The following is a 22,508-nucleotide window of genomic DNA, read 5'->3' on the forward strand; positions in this document are numbered from 1 at the left end:
TCAGGTCACGATCTCACAGTTTGTGAGATGGAGCCCTGCATCAGGCTCTGTGCTGACAGCATGGGGCCTGCTTGGGATTCTCTCTCTGCCCCTCCCCCACCCGAGATCTCTCTCTCTCTCTCTCTCTCTCTCTCTCTCTCTCTAGGTAATAAACTTTAAAAAAAGAGAAACAGGAGAAACATTCTCAATGACCAGGGAAGTGTGAAGAGTCTTAGTTTTGGAGGATCAAAGGGTGTAGAGCAGAAAAGTGACATAATGACAAATTAGAAGACCAAACACCCTAAGGGAGACTTATATTCTTACCATAGTTGGGCCAGTTTTTCATTATTGAAAGGGAACTATGTTGCCTATAAACACTGTAAAACCAGTAGGAAGTCAGGAGCAGTGGTCTGAGACACGCCACAAATCAAGCTTCTGTTCTCTGAATGAAATAAAATAAAAATAAAATAATTCTTCCCAATAAAGCACTTTTCATCTTGGAAGAATGCCCATTTCGCATCTGCTAAACATTTTTTGCATCATTTTCCTTTATATGGTTGGCACTGGGTCGGCACTTAAGAAAGGCTTGAGAAAGGAGTGAGGGTGTTTTGTTTTGATCTCTTTCAGCTCTAAACCTGCATTATTTAATGCTTATGTCTAGTGAGGTGAACGGCCGCTAGAAGAATTTCAGTGTCTGTGAGGTAAGTGGTGTGTGAGTTTATCTTAAAGGAGTCCTGAGTCTGAAAGAAGCTTGATAATCATCCAGTAGAAAATGTAGATGCTACAAGAAAACACTTCAGTGCAAACTGGCCTCTGTTGGAAAGAAGAAATCCAATGAGAAAACCTTCCTTACACGAGAAGTTTCGAGTGTCTGGTAGAGTTGTCGAAACAACCCAGAATATACAGACTAGTACTGTCACCAAGTGCGTTCCAGCCTTTCCTATACTGAGACATCTGTCACTTACCTCCCTCCTTCCACAAGTTGGCCTGGCTTATCACATACTCTGTACACTTCTCCAGTAAAAGCCAATACTTGATATTCACTCTTTGGGTTTGTTCTGGTGTGGGTATGGTTTTTATTTCAACCTTCACTTAGAAAAAATTATAGGAACAACATGAGTGCTATATCCCTTTTACTGAGATTTGCCTATTATTAATGCTTGACACTTGGTTTTCTCCTCCACGTGTACCTGACTACTGTCATTCGCTACCCCACTAAACTTCCTAAAGATGTGTTGTGGTACCAAGAACCTTCATCCCTGAACACTTTAACATGCACATTCTAAAAACAGAGACATTCTGCCTTGGGACCACAAAACAATGCCTGACTCAAACTGAACACTGATACAATACTATTATTGAATGAATGGTCCATGTTTCCATTACGCCAACTGTCCCAATAATGTTCTTTACATAAATTTTATTCCAGTCTAGGATCCGACCTAGGCTCACACATTGAGCTCACATTACATTTCTTAATCTCCTTTAATCTAAAACAATTCCCCAATGTGTGTCTCTCAAACATAGATATTTTTGAAGAACACAGGGCAGTTGGTCTGTTGAACACTCTGCCCCAAACTTGGGTTTGCCTAATGTTTCTTCACGACTAGAGTCAGGTTATGCTTTTTTTTTTTTTTTTTTTTTTTGCCAAAAATACCACAGAAGTGATGTGTCCTCAGTGAAGCAATGATATCAGAAGCCATATATCAGTTCATCCCATTACTAGCTGTTGTTGGATTACTTAAGGTGTTGTTAACCAGATTTCTCCCATGGGGTGCCTGGGTGGCTCAGTCGGTTGGGCGGCTGACTTTGGCTCGGGTCATGATCTCGCCATCCGTGAGTTTGAGCCCCGCGTCGAGCCCCGCGTCGAGCCCCGCGTCGGGCTCTGTGCTGACAGCTCAGAGCCTGGAGCCTGTTTCAGATTCTGTGTCTCCCTCTCTCTGACCCTCCCCCGTTCATGCTCTGTCTCTCTCTGTCTCAAAAATAAATAAACGTTAAAAAAAAAAATTTAACCAGATTTCTCCCACAGCAAAGGTATCACTTTCCCCTGGATTATGTTTTTGAACTTAGGCCTATAGCTCCTTAGGCAGGATGGTCAAGAACACTTAATATACCGGGAGCTCCAGGATCAGCGCCTGGTCGTGTCTCCAGCCTCAGCCACTGGTAACGAACTCAGAGCTGACCAAGGCCCAGAAGCCTCCTTTCCTTCCTTCCTTCAATATTTATGGAGCAACGAATACATGTCAGGTACTGCTTGAAGTGCGGAGATAGGCTGAGACTAAAACAGAGTCCTGCTCTCAGCCATTCTTAGCTCCAGAAGTCCTGGTGGGCTCCCTCTGCTGGGCCTCATCACGGGCTCTCCTGAGATGTAAAGAGTAACCAGTAACAGAAAAAACCAACACAGACTTTGATGAGAACCCAACTCTGGTCCTCCGTGTCTGTTTAGAATGTTTGTATTCCTGTCTACGGTTGTTCTCAAGTCAAGATGAACAAAACCTGATGTATTTCTTGGAGAGAAAGGGGTAGAGTGTATGTGGGTTGAAAGCCAGTTCAAAATAACAGCTGTTATCAACGACAAAGATGCTATTCAGAGGTACGTTCAAGAACATCATAAACCAGTCAGGATGGACTTCCAAAATCACGTTCAAGAAGGCAGGGAAGAGAAACCACAGAAATGCAACACAGGGAACAAGAAAAAAAATAGCAGACTTAAGCCTTAAAATACCAATAATGACATTAAGTAGAAAACGCTTCAGTTCAATCCACCAATCCTAAGACAACAGTTGGTGGAATAAATTAAAAACCCGTCACCCAAACATGCGCCGTCGGTAAGAAACGCTCTTCAAATTTAATGATGCAGGTAAATGGAAAGTAAATGGTTGGGAAAAGAGACATGACGCAAACATCAAAGAAAAGGAGAAGGAGGGTTGTTCTTTTGCTGGCTGTCTAGACTTAAGAAAGTGTTGAAGACAACATTAATAATGCAGATTGAACTTTAAAATGTGTCACATCTGTAGCTGTTCCATTATGGACGGCACAAAAAAATGAGAAAATTCTCTCCAGTATTTGAAAACTATTATGAGGTTCGGCACAGAAGTCCCTCATGTCATTGCCCGAGGGACACAGGTGGTTCCAAAAGAGGTTTTCAGTTGTGTAAATATAACTTGTAGGAGGGCGAAAATGCTGGAATGAAAAGTTTGATTTTTCCTCTTCTCTTCTGTCCTTGGTTGTAAGCTCAAGGAGCGAGCTCACAATGAGAAGAGTATGCCCTTGGCTTTGGTCAGAATGTGCCCCCACCCCTGATTTTGAGCTACTGGAGGCCAACACACTATGCTCTCCACGTCACTCGGACTATAGCACATCCTTGGGGTGCCTGGGTGGCTCAGTGGGTTGAGCAGAGTCCAACTTCGGCTCAGGTCATGATCTCATGGTTTGTGAGTTCAAGTCCACATTGGGCTCTGTGCTGTCACCTGCGGAGCCTGGAGCCTGCTTCAGATCCTCTGCCCCTTCTCTCTTTGCCCCTCCCCTGCTCGTGCTCTCCCTCAAAAATGAATAAACATTAAAAAAAAACAACTATATAACACATCCTTTCTTCATCAGGAAATGCTAATTATAAGGGTGGAGATCAGGAAGGGTCTGCAGGCCACCCACTTGTGGCTAAGGGCGTGGTTAGGGAGGGAAGGAAACAAGACAACTTACCTCGCACATTCCACGCATTCCAAACTTGGACATTGTAGTGTCCCAGGGGCCGGTACTCAGAGTAATTTCAACGCAGGGCTAGGCTAAAGCTAGTGAGGAATTAGAATGGGTTGAAAACACACTACATGAAAACATGTGAATTCAGTAGAAAATATAATTTTTTTTATAGCTTCCCTTGTGGACTTTTCATCCTATTAACTGATACTTAGTTGCATTTAATAAAGGTAATCACATGTAAATTGCTTATTGACGTTTCTTTTTCTTTTTTTTTCTTTTTTTTTTCAACGTTTATTTATTTTTGGGACAGAGAGAGACAGAGCATGAACGGGGGAAGGGCAGAGAGAGAGGGAGACACAGAATCGGAAACAGGCTCCAGGCTCTGAGCCATCAGCCCAGAGCCCGACGCGGGGCTCGAACTCACGGACCGCGAGATCGTGACCTGGCTGAAGTCAGACGCTTAACCGACTGCGCCACCCAGGCGCCCCTGACGTTTATTTTTCTAAATTCTCAACTTTTCCAGCATTTATGACCTTTATAAAAACTTATTTTTTAAGTACATTTATTTATTATTATTTTAAATTTTTTTGTTTGTTTTTTAATGTTTATTTTTGAGAGACAGAGAGAGACAGAGACAGAGCATGAGCATGAGCGGGCAAGGGTAGACAGAGAAGGAGACACAGAATCTGAAGCAGGCCCCAGGCTCTGAGCTGTCAGCACAGAGCCCGATGCGAGGCTTGAACCCACTAACTGTGAGATACTGACCTGAGCTGAAGTCGGACACCTAACCGACTGAGCCACCCAGGTGCCCCAAGTTTATTTATTTTTGAGAGAGAGACAGAATGTAAGAGGGGAGGGGCAGAGAGAGAAGGAGGCACAGAATCCGTAGCAGGCTCCAGGCCCTGAGCTGTCAGCACAGAGCCCAACATGGGGTTCAAACTCATGAATGGTGAGATCACCACCTGAGCCGAAGTTGGATGCTTAACCGACTGAGCCACCACAGCGCTCCTATAAAACTTTCCAACGTGGCATCTCTGGTTTCCTTTAAATAATGAAGTTCAAGAAACATTTTATCTCAGTTAAGAAAAGGAGTCATGGATTCTCCCCGCAGTTTTCACCTCACGCCTGGGCGGGGTGTCGGGGTGCAGCGGATTCTCTGGTACTGGGTCGGGGTCCCCAGGGGGACTCCCCGCACTCACTCGGCCGGCCGGGCTCAGCTCCCTGTGGCCCCTCAGGTGCTGGAGCAGCGTGGCTCTCTGCCTGTAGGCCTTCCCACACTCCTCACACGCATAGGGCTTCTCCTCCGAGTGGACTCTCTTATGTTTCTTGAGATCTGACTTCCAACTGAAGGCGCGCCCACATTCCGGGCACTGAAAAGGCTTCTCTCCCGTGTGGATTCTGACATGGTGACTAAGACCCGTCTTCTGACTGAAGGCTTTGCCACACTCTTTACACTGATAGGGCTTTACCTTGTTGTGAATCGCCTGGTGTTCGATAAGATGCTCGCCCCTGGTGAAGGCCTTCCCACACTCAGGGCACTGGTAGGTTTTATCCCCAGTGTGGATTCTTGTATGGTTCCGCAGGCCGGTCGACCGAGTGAAGGTCTTCCCACACTCACCACACTTGTGTGTTCCTGGCTCAGGGGGGTTCCCGTGCTTCCCTCCCAACCTGTGCTTATTGAGGCCCGAGCGTTGGCTGAAGGCTTCGCCACACTCACCGCATTTATAGGGCTTCTCCCCAGTGTGGCTTCTTTGATGTATGACCAGGGTTGAGCTCACGCTAAAGGTTTTGCCACACTCAGCGCACTCATAGGGTTTCTCCCCCGAGTGGATTCTGTGATGTATTATGAGTTCTGAGGTCCGGCTAAAGGCGCGTCCGCACACAGGACATTCAAAAGGTTTCTCTCCAGTGTGGATTCTCTGGTGTTGGTTAAGTCCTGCATACTGAGTGAAGGCTTTTCCACACACTTTGCATTCATAGGGTTTTTCTTCACTGTGAATTCGCTGATGCTCAATCAGATGTGAACGTTGCCGGAAGGTTTTCCCACACTCGTTACATTCATAAGGCTTCTCCTTGTGGAATCGCTGATGTTCAGTTAGGTCTGAACTATGGCAGAAGGCTTTTCCACAGTCTGTACATTCAAAAGGTTTCTCTCCAGTGTGGACACTTTGATGCTTTGTAAGAACTGATCTCCGACTAAAACACCGGCCACATTTACTACATCGATATGGCTTTTCTCCAGTGTGGCTTTTGAGATGTTGGAGGAGGCCTGCTTTCTGACTGAAACCTTTGCCACACTCTTGACAGTGATAAGGCTTTTCCTTGCCACGAAGCTCCTGGTGCTGGCTAAGCTCTGACCGTCTGATGAAGGCCTCTCCACGCTCTGTGTGTGAGCATGGTGTCTCCCCGCTGTGGGTCCTCCTGTGCGTGTGAAGGCCTCTTGTCCAGGTGAAGGTTTTCCTGCATTCTTCACAGGCAGAGACTTTTCTGCCTGGGGCACCCCCGTCCTGCCTTTCCAAAGTTCCACTGGGCTCCCAGTCCCCTGTGTATTTGGCATGCTGAGATGAAGTTCCATCCTGTCCATCAGACCCCTTCCCACAAGGCTCTGTTTCTTCACAGAGTTCCTGCTTCACGTCTAACATCACGTTGTCAGTCCTCACTCCACCATCTGGAACAACAGACCACACAACTTGAGGAGAAAAGATAACTCAAAAGCAATGTAAGAGATAGACAGCTGGAAAAGTTAGTCTTGATTTTAGGTTGATGTTAACAGAAGATATCGCATCATCTCTTATGTTAGTCGTGGTACAGGTGTGGAAGCGAGAAAGAACAAAGCATGGCTGAGTTACCAGCAGCGTGTGGCAAAGGTGACAGGCTGTCACTTCTGTAGTGACATAAGACTGTAAGTCCCATCTTGCTGATGGACTCTCCACTAACACCCTTCCTTGCTGGCTTGCTGGCTTTGATGAAGAGAGCCACCACTACCATACAGAGAAGCCATGTGGCAAGAGTGGCCTTGGCCAGCGGCCGGCAAGGGACTGAGATAGAGAAGTCCCTGTCTGACAGAGAAGTGAGTCCTGCCGGCATCGATGTAAGGCTGGAAATAGATCCTTCCCCAGTCACAACTCAGATGAGACCTCAGCCCTAGCACCTTGACTGCAACCTTGAAAGAGACCCAGAAGCACGGGGCCAGCTGAGCCAACCCAGACTCTTGACCCACAGACATTGTGAGATAAAACGTGTATGGTTTTAAGCCACTAACTTTGTGGTACCCTTGTTAAGCAGCAGTTGATAACTACGTACAACTAGCACAAAAACACAAAGCTTCCTCAGTGTAAGAACTACTACAACTAAAAAGAAAAGAGTGGAGGGGCACCTGGCTGGCTCAGTTGGAAGAGCACAAGACCCTTGATCTCAGGGTTGAGGTCAAGGCCCATGTTGGATGTAGAGGTTACTTAAAAATAAAGTCCAAAAAATAAAAATAAAAAAAAAAGTAAACCACACGTTGAAAAGCATATACACGCACATGCACACACACATATGTGTCTATGCACATATGAATGTTTGTACTTATGTTCATATATTCATATGTGTATAGAGGACACGTAGAACAAAAAACATAAGCAAATTATGTTAAAGTCAAACATAATTGTCCTAACAGCCATATCAATAAATGCAAATGGCTTAACTCATTAAAAAACACTAGATTTGCTCACAGAGCAAAACTGAACTCTATTTTATATATATATGTATGTATGCGTGTGTGTGTGTATTTATTTTTTAAGTTTATTTATTTTTGAGACAGAGAGAGAGAAAGAGAGAGAGCTGGGGAGAGGCAGAGAGAGAGGGAGACACAAAATTTGAAGCAGGCTCCAGGCTCTGAGCTGTCAGCACAGAGCCCAACACGGGGCTCAAACCCACAAACCACGAGATCATGACCTAAGTCAAAGTCGGACACTTAGCCAACTGAGCCACCCAAGTGCCCCTATTTATTTTTATCTTTTTAAGTTTATTTATTTAAGAGAGACAGAGACAGTGGGGGGGGGGGTGCGCAGAGAGAGAGAGAGAAAATCCCAAGCAGGCTTTGTGCTGTCAGTGCAGAGCCTGATGTGGGGGCTCCATCCCACAAACCATGTATCGTGTATCATGATCTGAGTCGAAACCAAGAGTTGGAAGCTTAAAGGACAGAGTCACCCAGGCACCCCTATTTTATTCGTTTTGAGAGAGAGAGCGTGCACAGAGGGGAAGACAGAGAGGTAGAGAGAGAGAGTCCCAAGTAGGCTACCCACTGTCAGTACAGAACCTGATGGGGGGATCAAACTCACAAACCAGCAGATCATGGCCGGAGCCGAAATTTTTTTTTATAAATTTTTTTTTTTCAACGTTTATTTATTTTTTGGGACAGAGAGAGACAGAGCATGAACGGGGGAGGGGCAGAGAGAGAGGGAGACACAGAATCGGAAACAGGCTCCAGGCTCCGAGCCGTCAGCCCAGAGCCCGACGCGGGGCTCGAACTCACGGACCGCGAGATCGTGACCTGGCCGAAGTCGGACGCTTAACCGACTGCGCCACCCAGGCGCCCCGGCCTGAGCCGAAATTAAGAGTCAGACGCTTAACCGACTGAGCCCCCCCCCCCCCCCCCCCCCCCCCCCCCGGCTTCCCTCAACTCTATGTGTATAGTCAAGAAACACATATACAGCAAAATATGTGAATAAGGATAAATTAAGCAAATGCAAATAAAAAGAAAGAAAGAATCAAGATTTTGAAAGGGGAGATGCAGGCCAAAAGCATGAAATGAGACAAAGAAGAGCACTTAAAAATGCTAAAATAAAGAATACAATTTGCAATGCAGATGTAACACATATGAATAATTATACAGAAAATAACAGAGTGGCAACTTTCCTAAAGCAGAAACTAGAGGTGATATAAAAAAACAGACAGGGGCACCTGGCAGGCTTAGCCGGTAGAGCATGCAACACTTGATCTCAGGGTTATGAGTTCGAGCCCCATGTTGAATGTAGAGATTACTTAAAAATAAAATCTTAAAAGAAGCACATGGGTGGTTCAGTCAGTTAAGCATCTGACTTTGGCTCAGGTCATGATCTTGTGGTCCAGGAGTTCGAGCCCTGTGTTGAACTCTGTGCTGATGGCTCAGACCCTGGAGCCTGCTTTGGATTCTGTGTCTCCCTCTCTCTGTGCCCCTCCCCTGTTCATGCTCTGTCTCTCTGTCAAAAATAAACATTAAAAAAATTTTTTTTAAATTTATTATTTATTTTTTTTCTCTCTCTCTCTCTCTTTTTTTTTTTTTTTTCAACGTTTATTTATTTTTGGGACAGAGAGAGACAGAGCATGAACTGGGGAGGGGCAGAGAGAGAGGGAGACACAGAATCTGAAGCAGGCTCCAGGCTCTGAGACATCAGCCCAGAGCTTGACGCGGGGCTTGAACTCACGGACCGCGCGGGGCTCGAACTCACGGACCGCGAGATCGTGACCTGGCTGAAGTCGGACGCTTAACCGACTGTGCCACCCAGGCGCCCCCCCAAAATTTTTTTTAATGTTTATTTATTTTTGAGACAGAGAGAGAAGAGGATGAATGGGGGAGGGACAGAGAGAGAGGGAGGCACAGAATGGGAAACAGGCTCCAGGCTCTGAGCCATCAGCCCAGAGCCCGACGTGGGGCTCGAACTCAGGGACTGCGAGATCTGACCTGAGCTGAAGTTGGACGCTTAACCGACTGAGCCACCCAGGCGCCTCCAAAAAAAAATTAAAAAAAAAAAAAAAAAAAGATTCTGTCTCCCTCTCTCTCTGCCCTTCCCCTGCTCGCTCGCTCTCTCAAAAGTAAATAAACAACTGTTATTTCAAAGGCAAAATATAAACACACATTTCAGATTTTATAGAAAATAACAATGAGAACACTACATTTCAAAACATTTGGAATTCATCTAGAGCAGTGTTCAATGAAATATTCATGTCATCAAATATTTATATTAGTAAATAGGAGAATGAAAATATATAAATCAACCCACATCAAAAGTTAGAAAACAACAACAACAAAGACAACTAAATAAACCAAGACAGCCTGCTCACTCATGCACTTTGTTGGCTTTTCTCCCTTTAGTGTCTCCATTCCCACTCCTGTGCTTCTCGGGATCACCTGATACTGTCACAACCTTAAGTAAATAAGTGAGCGAGTGAATGAATAAACCAACCAACCAACCAGCCAGCCAGCCAGCCAAAGGAGAACATAAGAAATGAATTAAAAAAATAAATGCAGACACCAAATACAATAGAGAAAAGTAATGGAACATTGTAATGGTAAAACAATTGAATACATCAATATAAATTCATGCGTGTTAGGAAAAAATATGTATTATGTAGCTCTGCCCATGAAATGTCCTAGAAGCAGTGTTACCCACATGATAAAGAACACTCCTCACACCCAGATCTTATTCTCCATTTAAAAAGCCAAGGCTCCTTCAGCAATGGTTGACAGCAGATCTGGGTACAGGGAAGATACAAGGTGAGCCTGAAACAATTTATTTTGTTCAAAAAGTAAAAGCAAGCATTCAAAATTAACAGAGCCAAAATTAACAGAGATGGGAGCAAGACTGAAGACATCCACATAAGCCAAAGATGTGTGGAAGAAAGGGTGGATTGAAATGTGGTGGGTTGAAACACGCTGACTCAATACAAATGCCTATGTTCATAATGATACCCACACAGGAAAAAACCTAAAACCTCATGTCACCATTTAAGGTGCCTAATAAACCACTTCCTGAATTTGAAAACTGGTCAATAAAAGGGGGAAACTAAGCATCAATCATGACTGCCTAGAAGGAAGTGACCAAACAGACATATCGGATGAAGGAAAGCTTTACTATGAAGAATGCCAGTTAATAACAGAGAAGGAATGAAACAATTACAAATTCATCCTGTAACTCTTAATAAAATGGTTGACCCATACGAGGTTTATCAAACATTTGTAATTTGTTGACGGGGAACTGGCTATTCGCAAAGTGGCAAGGCGACACCTCACAGTTAGCTATGAGGGCGAAAACCAGCTATTTCCTGTCATCATGCTAAGCCGGTGATTTAAATAGCGGGTCACCTAGGTATTAATGTCTCTTATTACCTAATATTAATTCTAGCCCAAAATGTTTAACTCAAATCCTTCAAGCCTTTAGATGCAACTGCCAGTTTATAGCAAATACAAGGTACGTGGGCAGCAAAGTAAAGGATACAATGAGGAAGCAATTAAAAAACTCCAGAGGCTGGGAAACTGGCCTGGGCTCATCAAAAAGTCTGGGTTATGGGGAAAAAATGGGAGTGGAATTGTTTTAATGTAGCAAAGAATTAAGAGGCATGAACAACCCCGGATTCTACCCAGAGTTGGACAAATCAGCTTTAAATACATTTTCGAAAAAAACTGAGCCAATCTGAATTTGAACTGAATTTAGGTAACATGAAGATGTACTGATGGGGGAAAGGAAAGATCATTAGCTGAACTAAATAGATCAGAAAATAGCAGAGTATGAGTTCTCTTTGGTAAAAGGTATGTGTGTGTATGCACATGCGTGTACACATACCCGCATATAAATACACATGCACATAAAAAGCTACACAGATATAGAATAAAAAGTCATCAGTTTTAATAATCTCTGGGTGATAGAACATGGTGCTTTGTTTTATTTTGCTACTATGTACTTTCTAACTTTGTACAATGCATATATACTTCTCTGGTAATAATAAAAGGTAACTTTCAAAACAGTTAATATAGTTTTACAGGGTTAATATCCTATCAGTATCAACTGAAAAATGTAGGCACCAAAATTCTTTAAATAACATTTCTACTAGACCATATGCAGAAAATTCAAAGGTAGATATACATATTTTTTAATGTTTATTTAAGAGAGAGACAGAGCATGAGCAGGGGAGGGGCAGAGAGGGAGACACAGAATCCAAGGCAGGCTCCAGGCTCTGAGTGATCAGCATAGAGCCTGATGTGGGGCTTGAACTCACAAACCACGAGATCATGACCTAACCTGAAGTCGGATGCTTAACCAACTGAGCCACCCAGGTGCCCTGCAAATACGGATATTTAAAACCAACCATACCACTGAGGCTGTTCTGATATGACTTACTGCCTTTTAATCATTATTACCTAAAATGTTGCCTTCATCATGTTCTTTAATAACCCTCATCACAAGGAATGAACATGTCATACTCCACACAAAAAAATTCAACTCAGAGTTCATTTCCGTCCAAATTCCCTAGAGAAAGTATTGCCTCACCTCCTTCCTCTGATGGTTGGGGCTCAGGTCCTTTGCCCTTGAACTGGATTGCTGGGGGCTGAACCCATGTGTATGAAGATTCTTCATCCAACGTCTGAAGGGCCACTCTCTGCAAAAGGATTTCCTGTTCCAGAACACAGGCTGAAACCTGGAGACAAGCAGTAGTGATTAAGCCCTAAGGACACTGAAAATTTAAGAGACTAAACTGGTTTGGAAGGACTCCTTGAGGAATCCACAAGAAATATCCCCGAGACACTAGGAAAAAGAAAATTGAAAACAGGGCCTTATTTACCTTCTGGGGCACTGAGAAATAGCTAGAAAAGTAAGCAAAGCAAAATCCGATCAAGACTTGTTTCTGTCATTTCACTATTGCCTGTGTGTCCCTGGCCAAGTTACACAACCTCTCTACCTTAGTTTCTATGTGTGCAAACTGGGAATGATTTCACCTCCTTCTTTGTGGCTGAGAGTTGAGAGACCTCTAAAGTAAGGAGCATGATGCTCCTCCTAGTGTCTGAAAGATAAAAAAATGTCTTCCTTATCTTTACTCACCATCTCTGAATCCGCAGTTCCCTCCCTCTCCCTCTGCTCAGGGCTGGCTTAGCAAGACGCTCATTCCCCTGCAGAAGGCTGGTTCTGCCCTTGCTCCCTCAGAGCTCCACAACTGAGGAAGTTTTGTTCCCAGTCACCCACAACCATATCAGACCAGTGCCTTCCTACTTGTACATTTCTTTTTCCGTCCAGATCCTCCAGCGCCGTCACCACCTCGTCCCCGCTCTCCGGATGGTGCTCCCGCACCCAGGCCTGGAGCTCCGCGGGCAGGACGGTCAGGAACTGCTCCAGCACCAGCAGCTCCAGGATCTCCTCCTTGCTGTGCGTCTCGGGCCGCAGCCACTGGCGGCACAGCTCGCGGAGTCGGCGCAGTGCCTCCCTGGGTCCAGGCGTCTCCTGGTAGCAAAAGTGTCTGAAGCGCTGTCTGAACATCTCCCAGGCAGGGGGCTGGTTGTCCGGCACCTGACTCCTGGGGTTGTCCTCCTCCAGCTCCACCTTCACCACCGCAGGCCCCTGCTGACCCCATTCAGGGTGGAACTGGCCGGCAGACTTTCTTGTGTCCACAGGCATCCTGCCTGGCTTCTGCTGGCGTGTCACCTGGAGGCTGCCGAGGGCGCTCTAGGGCACAGAACTAAATAGGGGGTAAACGGCAGATCCCGTGAAGAACCACGCAAGACCTGTGACCACAGTAACTATTTTTATTCATTCGGTAAATCCACAAAAATGCACTAATAGAGGCCGAGCCTGTGCAGAAAGCATTGCAGGCATTCGAACTGCGTCAGTGCAGAGCCCGGGCATCCTGGAGCGTCCACTCCACGCGGGGCAGTCAGCAATCACAACTACCAGCGGAACCCCGCGCGTAGGGTGGTGTCGCGTCACTGGGGGAGGGGCGCGCGGTCCGAGGAAGCCTCCGAATCCGGCGCCCCGGCCTCAGGGAACACTTCCAAGCCTCGTGAGGTGGCACAGGGTCGTCCGTCTGCGCGCAGGTGCGCCCACCCAGAGGGAGAGAAGCGCTGAGGAACCGCGGTCACAACAGCAGTGACCTTCGTTCGTGCTGGCTTGGCAACGACGAGCGCGGAGCCCTACTCCCTGCTCGCATCGAGGGGCCCCCACTCCGGGTCGCCCTCGCGGCTCAGCTCGTCGGGGGTCCGCAGGGCCGCTCCCGCCGGGGTCCGAGCCCGAACCCTGGACCCCAAGGCGAGGGACAAACTAGGCCGCTCAACCAGCTCCGCCGCAGCGGGCGGGGCCCGGCCCCCGGCTCCCGGAAGCGGCCGCCGGGCTCCCGGAAGCGCCCCGCCCGCGGCTCCTGGAGGCCACGCCCCCTGGCGCGCGCGGCCGCGTCCCACTTCCGGCGTCTCCCGGAATACACGCAACAGGATCGGGAAAGCACAACATGCCGTCAACAAAATGAAGTCGTTTTCGTTGAGGTACACTTCTATTTAAGTTGCCTTAAATATTAGAAAATAAAAATAACTCAGTGTTTGGGATAAGAATGCTTACTTTCTAGGAACATCCTGTATAGACGAGGGAAAATAATTTGTTGAGCCTAAGGCCCATTTGTCTGGTAAAAACAGGTTATCTTTGCTGTGTGGTAATTTACTAAAAACAAATAACAACAAAAACTTGACCTCACTGTGTATGTGAAGAGATGCTCTAATCAGCTGATACAGCCTTGGGAGGGCGGTAACATCGGTCCAACCCACTCCAACCCATCTAAGGGTGACGTTGCTTCAAGCCTACGCACTCCTTGCTTGCTGACCTAAGTCCTTTGGTCCGTAGCAGAAATAACCAACTTCCCTTGAGATTTGCGGACCATTTGCCTTGAGGAGTGTGAAGGACCAGACCTTCTCAGAGGATAAAGCCTGACCGGAGAGGAAAACGGCGCGAGTCTGTTCAGGGTCACGTCCACCTGTGACTACCCGCCAGGCCACCCGTTCCTCCCGCATGCAGCTCCCTCCCTTACCCCAATGGCTTCCCCTTTAATGCCTCCAGCTCCCCAGGGGGGGGGGGGGCAGGGAAGCCGGGCCATCCCCAGCAGCTCCAGGATCCAGGATCCGCTCTTCTCTTGGGTATGCAGTATGCACGTCTGGCTTCGGCCACTGACGGCGGTTCCTGGAGCCCGTTAGGTCTTCGCGGGGCCCAGAGGCCTCCTCAGCAGAAGCGCCGGAAATGCAAGAGCGCGGACAGGACGCACCTTCCTAGGCAGTGTCGACAGCTCCCCAAAATGTTCTCTTCCCGGTTCACTACGTGCAAACCCTCCTGCTCTCAGGGAGTGTGGACGACAGGAGTCAGGGTTACACCAAATTTTAGACAACTCGGGCTGTGCAGGCTCCAGACAAAACTCAGTGGACTCGGGGCAGAGTCGGAGTCAGGGTGAAGGCTCTTCTGGACTCTGGGGGTGGGGGGAGGGGATCAGAACGTATTGTGAACACAACAAAATGACCCGGGCAGCGGAGAACTTGGATAAGCCTGTTAACACGATAGCGGTGATAAGCCGACCGAACAATTTAGGGACACATTGCACCCAGGCTGCGGAGGCAGGTCTTTGCGGCGCTCACAGCCCCCGGGGCTACAAGTAATGCCACGTTCGCCCGGGCGTGAGCGGCGTGAGCGCCCGTCCCCGGGGCCGGCAGGGCAGGCCAAGCAGAGGGTCGCCCCCCGCCCCTCACCTCGCCTCCAGCCCCAGCCCTCTGTCCGATCCCCTCTCCGCGCCCCGCCGCACCGCGAGCCCACGCCGACGCGCAACTAGATGCCGTCGAGTGGTCCGCGGAACTGGATCCCGAGAGGCTACTTCCGGGTTTGCACGGGTCCCGGGAGGTCCGGGCGTCTCTATGGCTTGCGCTCCCGGGCCGGTGTGGTCACGACACCCCCGCCCGCCTCCGGCTCTCGGAGCCGCCTGGCCGCTCGCCACCTGCCTCCCCACGTACCCAGTCTGTGCGGGAGGGTAGGCTTGTGCCCTTCCCGTGGCCCCAGCACCGAGACGGCTTGCTGCCCGGCCACGCTCTGCACCTCCGCGGGACGCGTTTACGCGGACGGGAGCACCGCGCACAGCCCGACTGCACTGCATGGCGCCCTCGGGAGAATCGCGTGGGACGCCGGCGGCGTTGACTGCGCCCTGCGCCTCTCCTGTGGTGGCTTCACGCTCCCACGGCGCGGCTGCTGTCGCGAGGCGACCTGGTACATGGGGTTCACTTCTGGGATCGGTTGACTTGAGCAGAGACCTCCCTTCCCATTCTCGCACGGCCGGATGGGCCTTGGCTAATCAGCCAAAGGCCCTAAAAGTTAAAAACATCCCCAAGAAGGCATTTTGCCTCAAGACTGTAACGTGGAGATCCTGCCTGAGTTCCCACCCTGGCAGCCTGCTTTGCAGGTCGTAGACTTAGCAACCGCGCAATTGCCTGAGCTGATTCCTGACAAAAACACATGTTCGTACTCTATTTCTCTGGAGTACCTGAACTGATAAAATTCATCCTTAAAGTCCTACCAATGCCCTTGCCCATTTTCTTTGTATACCTTCCCAGTTCTTCCAGGCAGGATTGTTTTCTTGATTTGTGTTCATTTGTCTTTCCCATTAGATTGTAAATTCATCAAATTTGAATCCATGTTTTACTTAGTAGTAAAGTACTACTTGTAGCAGTACATACCCTTAAAATACACGACATATACGTATGCAGTGACCACTCTTTAAACAAGTAACATATTGAGAAATGTGTGTTGTCCACGTCCCTGTGCAGAGAGCTCTTCTGTCTACTTGTGAATATGTTTGGCCACAAAGGTCAAATTACTGACATTTACAGTACCTATTTATTACTTTCACTTAAGCTAAATCAAGCAATAATCCTATTTTTAGGGGTGCCTGGGTGGCTCAGTCTGTTTAGCCACCTACTCTTCATGGGATCCACCCCAGAGTCTGGCTCTGTGCTGATGGTAGATTATAGGATTCTCTCTCTCCCTCTCTCTACCCCTCCCTGATCTCTCAAAAATAAACTTAAAAAAAAAAAAGAAGAAGAAGAAGAAGAACCCTGGGGTGCCTGGGCGGCTCAGTCAGTTGACGGTCACACTCTTGATTTTGGCTCAGGTCATGATCTTGTGGTTCGTGGGTTTGAGCCCTGCGTTGGGCTCTGCCCTGACAGTGTGGAGTCTGCTCCTGTCTCTCTGCCCTCCCCAACTTGCTCGCATGCTCTCTCTCTCAATAAATAAATTTAAAATAAATAAATAATCCTAGTTTTAAAATTTCCTCAACTTCTGGTCACCCCCCCCCTTTTTTTTTGCAAACAACCAATCAAAAAGATCAAACTTCACATTGTTTCTATTTTCTCTGCCATTAAACATAAACCTCTTCTTAAGTTGTCATTCTCCAGGTAAGCAAATTCTTGTCTCCAGGGCCCAGATGCATCATGAGCTAGAGGGTGATGATGCCAATGAACTAGAAAACATATCAAGAGAGATCTGGCCCAATGATGCCAGGTCTTAATTTTTCAAAATAAGATGGAAATCCAGGCTTTCACATAAAATCTCTAACATTTTAAAGTTGGCAGCTAATTCAATTCTTAAAAACAACGAAAGGGCTACAAAAATGTCTGCCAAATGTACCTGAAACTTTGGCTACCAGTTTTCATCTCTGGCATAATTCCTACTGCCAGAAAGCTCAGTGCATCAGCACATTTCATGGGAGAACTCATTGAATCGGCTGAAAATTCCTCAAAGGTACAGGTATTGTGTGAAAACCTAGATTTTCAATTTCGAGGTGTCTAACTTCAGGGAGATTTAATGTCTCCACTTCTCTCTTATTTTTAAAATATTTATTGACTGTTCCCGCTGGCCTGTAGACTTCAACCTCTCAAGTATTTCCTATCTAGACCTTGAAACAGAGCAAAACAATAGAAGTACTTTGATGGCAGTAAGTATGAACAATTAGCACCTCCAACGTTTTCTTGGCATTTATTCATACCATTCCCATACAAATAGTAATATAGTGAAATACCCAATTTATATATACTCTCTATAAGCTTTCTAATTTCTTTTTTTTAAATCTTTTTTAATGTTTATTTGTGAGAGAGACAGAGAGCGAACAGGGGAGGGGCAGAGAGAGAGGGAGATACAGAATCTGAAGCAGGCTCCAGGCTCCAAGCTGTCAGCACAGAGCCCGACTCGGGGCACAAACCCATGAACTGTGAGATCATGTCCTGAGCTGAAGTCAGATGCTTAACCGACTGAGCCACCCAGGTGCCCCATAAACTTTCTAATTTCTTAAGTCCTGGTAGTGAAAAGTATATTTCATTCAAAGTAGTAGACGACACCAATGCTTCTCAGACTGTTTATTTCAAGGCTGAAAAAATAAACTAATGCATAATGAGAACATCAGCATCCAGATGATTACAGTAGACAGTGACCTCAGCTTGAAACATCTACTGTTTTTAGCATAAGAAAGTCAGAAGGGGGAGGTCCACCTGGCTTGCTCAGTTGGTTAAGCCTCTGACTCTGGTTTCAACTCAGGTCATGATCTCACGGTTGGTTAGTTCGAGCCCCACATTGGTCTCTGTGCTGACAGCCCGGAGCCTGCTTGGGATTCTCTAGGTCTCTCGGCTCCTCCCCCACTCTCTCTTTCACTCAAAATAAACTTAAAAAAAAAAAAAAGTCAGGAGGATGCAGGAGAAGGATTAGAGGCTCTGGCACCTGATGTCCCTTCAGTCCCACTACAATATGTGAGCACATCCACCTGGAGTGCTGGATGGCCAAAGGTAATTCTGGGACTTTTCCTCCAGAGATAAACTGGAAGAGAAATGTGTATCACTGAGATTTAAAAAGGCGGGGGCGCCTGGGTGGCTCAGTCGGTTGGGCGGCCGACTTCGGCTCAGGTCATGATCTCGTGGTCCGTGAGTTCGAGCCCCGAGTCGGGCTCTGTGCTGACAGCTCAGAGCCTGGAGCCTGTTTCAGATTCTGTGTCTCCCTCTCTCTGACCCTCCCCCATTCATGTTCTGTCTCTCTCTCAAAAATAAATAAACGGTAAAAAAAAAATTTTTTTTAAATAAAAAAAATAAATAAAAAGGAAAAAAGAGGACGTATGAATGAAGTGCGGAGTTGAGGATGCAAATATACATTGTAACTCCTTCCTAAAAACTGCCTTTCCCCTAAGCTGACAAAGTGCACGGCAAGGCATAAAATTTCATGAGCTGCTTTGATGTGTTTGAGCCTCACAGGGACCCTTAGGCCTAAGTGGGCTCTCCTGCTCTGGCCGGATCTGCCTCCCACCCAGCAGGAAATGCTCCCCACCCGGCTGGTTCGACATTAGACTAGCTGCCCTCCACCTCAGCCTCAACCTACCAGGTTTCACCTCCTCACCTGTGCACATTATTCAAACACGCCAGTCACATCCTCCCAAGAAATCGGGGCCACCTCGTCCTCTTATTACTGCAAAGCCTGCATCCCAAAGTCCCAGTTTGTTCCTCGTGCTCCCCTGTGGCCCTGGATGTCATGCTGAGAGTGTACCTCCGTCCGGCACCAGGTTCACCTGTTTGTCCATCACCTGTTTGTCCATACATGAGGGCAGGTGGCCCCCCACCCCTGGCACCAACAGGGTGAAGGGGAGATGAACAAAAGGGCAAATTACCTCACTGAGCAGTCATTTGAAAACCTCTCCCTAGTTCACCCCTCATTTATATAACTTTAAAAACAGCATCACATCCCCATGCAGCCTGCTAAGTTCTCTGCAGGGAACACACATGACATCTTTGTGGTCCTCTCCTCACAACACGCGAGTCTCTGGGTCGTCGGGATAGGGTATGTGATGACAGTGACTTCAGGAAGCAGAAGGACAGACGGACCACAAGGGAGGAGACTGGAGGAGCAGGAAGCAGGGCAGCATTCCCTGCAGAGTCAGGCAGGATGCGAGCAGTCTGTTCCCCTGATGCCGCCAGATCTTTCAACCGGATGTGTGACATCAGACTGTCTCACAGCCTAGAATAACAACGGAATGGATGCACCACATCCTGATGTCCCGAACTTACCACACAGCGATAGGGCCTGTAGCTTTCTAGAGTGGTTCAGTAAGGCCTGATGCATGATTAAAGGCTTTCTTACAGTTAGGACACAAACTTAGGACACAAACGCAGACTTCTGCCCTCTGTGGATCCCCTGATGATGAACAAGGCTTGACCTCTGAATGAAGGCTCGTCCACACTCCTCACACTGATGGGGCTTCTCCCCATTGTGGATCCTCAGGTGTGGAGTAAGGCTGGTGCCCCCTCGGGAAGCTCTCCCCCATTCCTTACACAGGTAGGGTCTCTCTCCTGTGTGGCTTCTCTGATGCTCCGTGAGTCCCGACCCCTGACTGAAGGCCCTCCCACATCCATGACATCTGAAGGGCTTCTCTGGTGTGGACCCTCAGATGTCCAATAAGGTGTGAGCTCTGCCTAAATGGTTTACTGCACTCTTTACACCCAGAGGGTCTCTTCCCAGTATGGATTCTCCGATGACGAACCAGGCCTGTGTCTTGACCGAAGGCCTTCCCCCATTCATTATACCGATATCGTTTTATTTTATTATGAACTTCCTGGTGTGAAAGAAGGGCTGGTTTATAACTGACAGCATTCCCACACTGGTTACTTTGATAGGGTTTTTCCTGAGTATGGATTCTCCAGGGGCGAACCACCCCTGAGCTCTGAGCAAAGGCCTTCCCACACTCCTTACATTTGTGTTGTTTGACTCTTATGGAGTCGACCTTTTGCTGTCCTGATTTGCCCTCACATTGAGGTTTCTCCACATCTTGCATCCTAGAAAACATCCAATGTGCTCCTTTCCGTGGAACTTGGCTTTGGAGCAAATTCACCACTCATAGTCCTGGTTCAGCCTTCTGCTGGAAGAGCAAGTCAATGATTTAAATGTCACATGTCCCATATAAAGGGTTTTGATGAAAGATTAGGATAGATAATCGAGAGCCATCATCCTAATGGTTTTTGACACTCACTACACCTATGAGTCACAGAGAATGAAGATAAATAAATAAAGGCCCTCAGGGCCCTGGCCCAGATCTAAACTCAAAATGGCGAAATGAAATGAAAATTCCCCAAGAATCTTCCAAAAGTCCCCACCAAACACACCTTCCAGTATTTACCCCTGGTATAGTCGTCCCACACAGGATCTGGGCTGGCCCGTGACCCACTTTATTCAACAGAATGTGGTGCAAGTAACGCTGTGTCAGCTCAGGGACGAAGACTTTACCACCGTGCGTCTGTGTCCTTGAGATCCTGAGCTGCCCTGTAAGAAGGTCAGTCACCCTCTAGAGAGATGGCGGGAGAGCCCATGAGAACCTGAGGCCATCACAGTGTCTCTAGAGGCCTAGTTTTCTGCCTCCTGATAAGGCAGGAGACAAGGGAGCAAGGTATTTTGGGCAGCACAGCCCAGGAGGGCCCTGGATAACACAAACTGGTATCACGTGCAACAGTAGACACCCTCAGAAGTGTGGGAGACAATTCATGGTCGTTCCTTTCAGCCACTACGTTTTGGGGGTGGTTTGGTACACGGAAATAGACAGCTGAAATGCCAATCCATCAGCCAGTTTTTGGTGATGCTCACGGCAACACCATGAACTGGGTAATAGATTTAGGAACTGAAACCTAAAAATTAAGTGAGTGGCCTAGGATCACATGGCAGGTGAGTGGTAAAGTCTGGCCTGGAACACAGGTCTTCTACAGGAATCCAAAGCCTGTGCCCTTTGTTTTTATGATGAAGGAATAGATACGCCTGGGAAAAACTTCAACAGTACAAAAGGCATAAAAGTAAAATGTCCAAGTCCTCACTTGTCTTTCTGCATCACCCTGCGTGCTCCCTGCACTCACTCTGCAGGCAACCACCGCAGCCTCGCTGCCCTGTGATGGATCTACCATGGCGATTCAGTGCCTGTCATTTGCGCCTGCACTTACGGGAAGTTTTTCTCCCAGGAATTCCACACAAGTGTCATAGACTTTTATATAAAGACACCCACTGATGCCCTGTGCGTAATAAAAATACTACAAACAGCTTAGATGTATATCAGCAGAAGACTAGTAAATTAATTATATGTATGCAACACAAAACTAAAGACCTATTAAATGAATAAAGTAGTTCTATTGATAAGAGTAGTATTATTTAGGGGCACCTGGGCGGCTCGGCCAGTTGAACGTTGGACTTCGGCTCAGGTCATGATCTCATGGTTTTGTGAGTTTGAGCCCCACATCAGGCTCTCTGCTGTCAGCACAGAGCCTGCTTTGGATCCTCTGTCTCCCTCTCTCTCTGCCCCTACCCTGCCTATGCTCTCTCTTTCAAAAAAGACAAATAGACTTTTTAAAAAGTTGGTGAGCATACTAAAAAAATAAAATAAAGTAAAATGTACCCAGGATTTGTCTTAATCAAGGAGGCATGGGAAGGACTATCATGAAGAAGTTTCGATCTCCACAGATCCCTAGGAACAGCAGGTGTGGCACGTCGTGCAGGCCACGTAGGAAGGCAGGAGGCAGGAGAGGGGAGAGTGTGGCCTAGAGCTTTCCTGGAGTTTTCCAGAGAAGGAATAGGCAAGGTAGGGTAGGTTGCTGAATGAGCTCAGGATCGTATAGTTTGAATGATTCTACAGGGATGTTCTGCGGTTATCCACCACCTTGGCCCGGGGGGATTTACAGCAGGAGAAATAGGGGACTGGTGTGCGAGAGTCTGATAAAGGAGCCTGATAAAGGAGCCGGCTGGGGAGTGAACTCTGGATTATCTGGTTCAAATATGAAAAGGGTACTTACAGGGAGTTCTCCACAGTCTCTAGGAATCAGCTAGCTCTCCCGGGGGCACCAGGATCAAGGTCCTAAATGCCAGAACATCAAGAAAATAGAAAATAAGAAAATACAGTCCATACAGGATAATACCATTTGACCTGGGGGGCCTGGGTGGCTCAGTAGGTTAAATGTCCGACTTTCGCTCAGGTCATGATCTCATGGTCAATGGGTTCGAGCCCCACGGAACTCTGTGCTG

The 22,508-nt window shown here is 47.3% G+C and overlaps 1 protein-coding gene across 1 annotated transcript; it reads right to left on the reverse strand.

The window, feature by feature from the left end:
• Positions 1-4,257: 4,257 nt before the first annotated feature.
• LOC122489068 (zinc finger protein 883-like) lies at positions 4,258-15,210 on the reverse strand. The gene is made up of 3 exons (XM_043590569.1): positions 12,684-15,210; positions 11,967-12,114; positions 4,258-6,343 (listed from the first exon to the last, which is right to left on the reverse strand). Exons 1-3 carry the CDS (start codon positions 13,083-13,085, stop codon positions 4,755-4,757), a joined length of 2,139 nt encoding a protein of 712 aa, XP_043446504.1. The 5' UTR covers positions 13,086-15,210; the 3' UTR covers positions 4,258-4,754.
• Between the last annotated feature and the right edge of the window lie 7,298 nt (positions 15,211-22,508).

This window comes from Prionailurus bengalensis, chromosome B2, assembly GCF_016509475.1.
Source record: "Prionailurus bengalensis isolate Pbe53 chromosome B2, Fcat_Pben_1.1_paternal_pri, whole genome shotgun sequence".
Classification (NCBI taxonomy): Eukaryota; Metazoa; Chordata; class Mammalia; order Carnivora; family Felidae; genus Prionailurus; species Prionailurus bengalensis.

Excerpts from the sequence above, each read along its gene's own strand:
- LOC122489068 (XM_043590569.1), bottom strand. The coding sequence starts at position 13,085 with ATGCCTGTGGACACAAGAAAGTCTGCCGGCCAGTTCCACCCTGAATGG. Across the intron at positions 12,115-12,683 it reads ACGGAAAAAGAAATGTACAA|GTTTCAGCCTGTGTTCTGGA; the intron begins GTAGGAAGGCAC and ends GCTTGTCTCCAG. Across the intron at positions 6,344-11,966 it reads CCAACCATCAGAGGAAGGAG|ATGGTGGAGTGAGGACTGAC; the intron begins GTGAGGCAATAC and ends CTGTTGTTCCAG.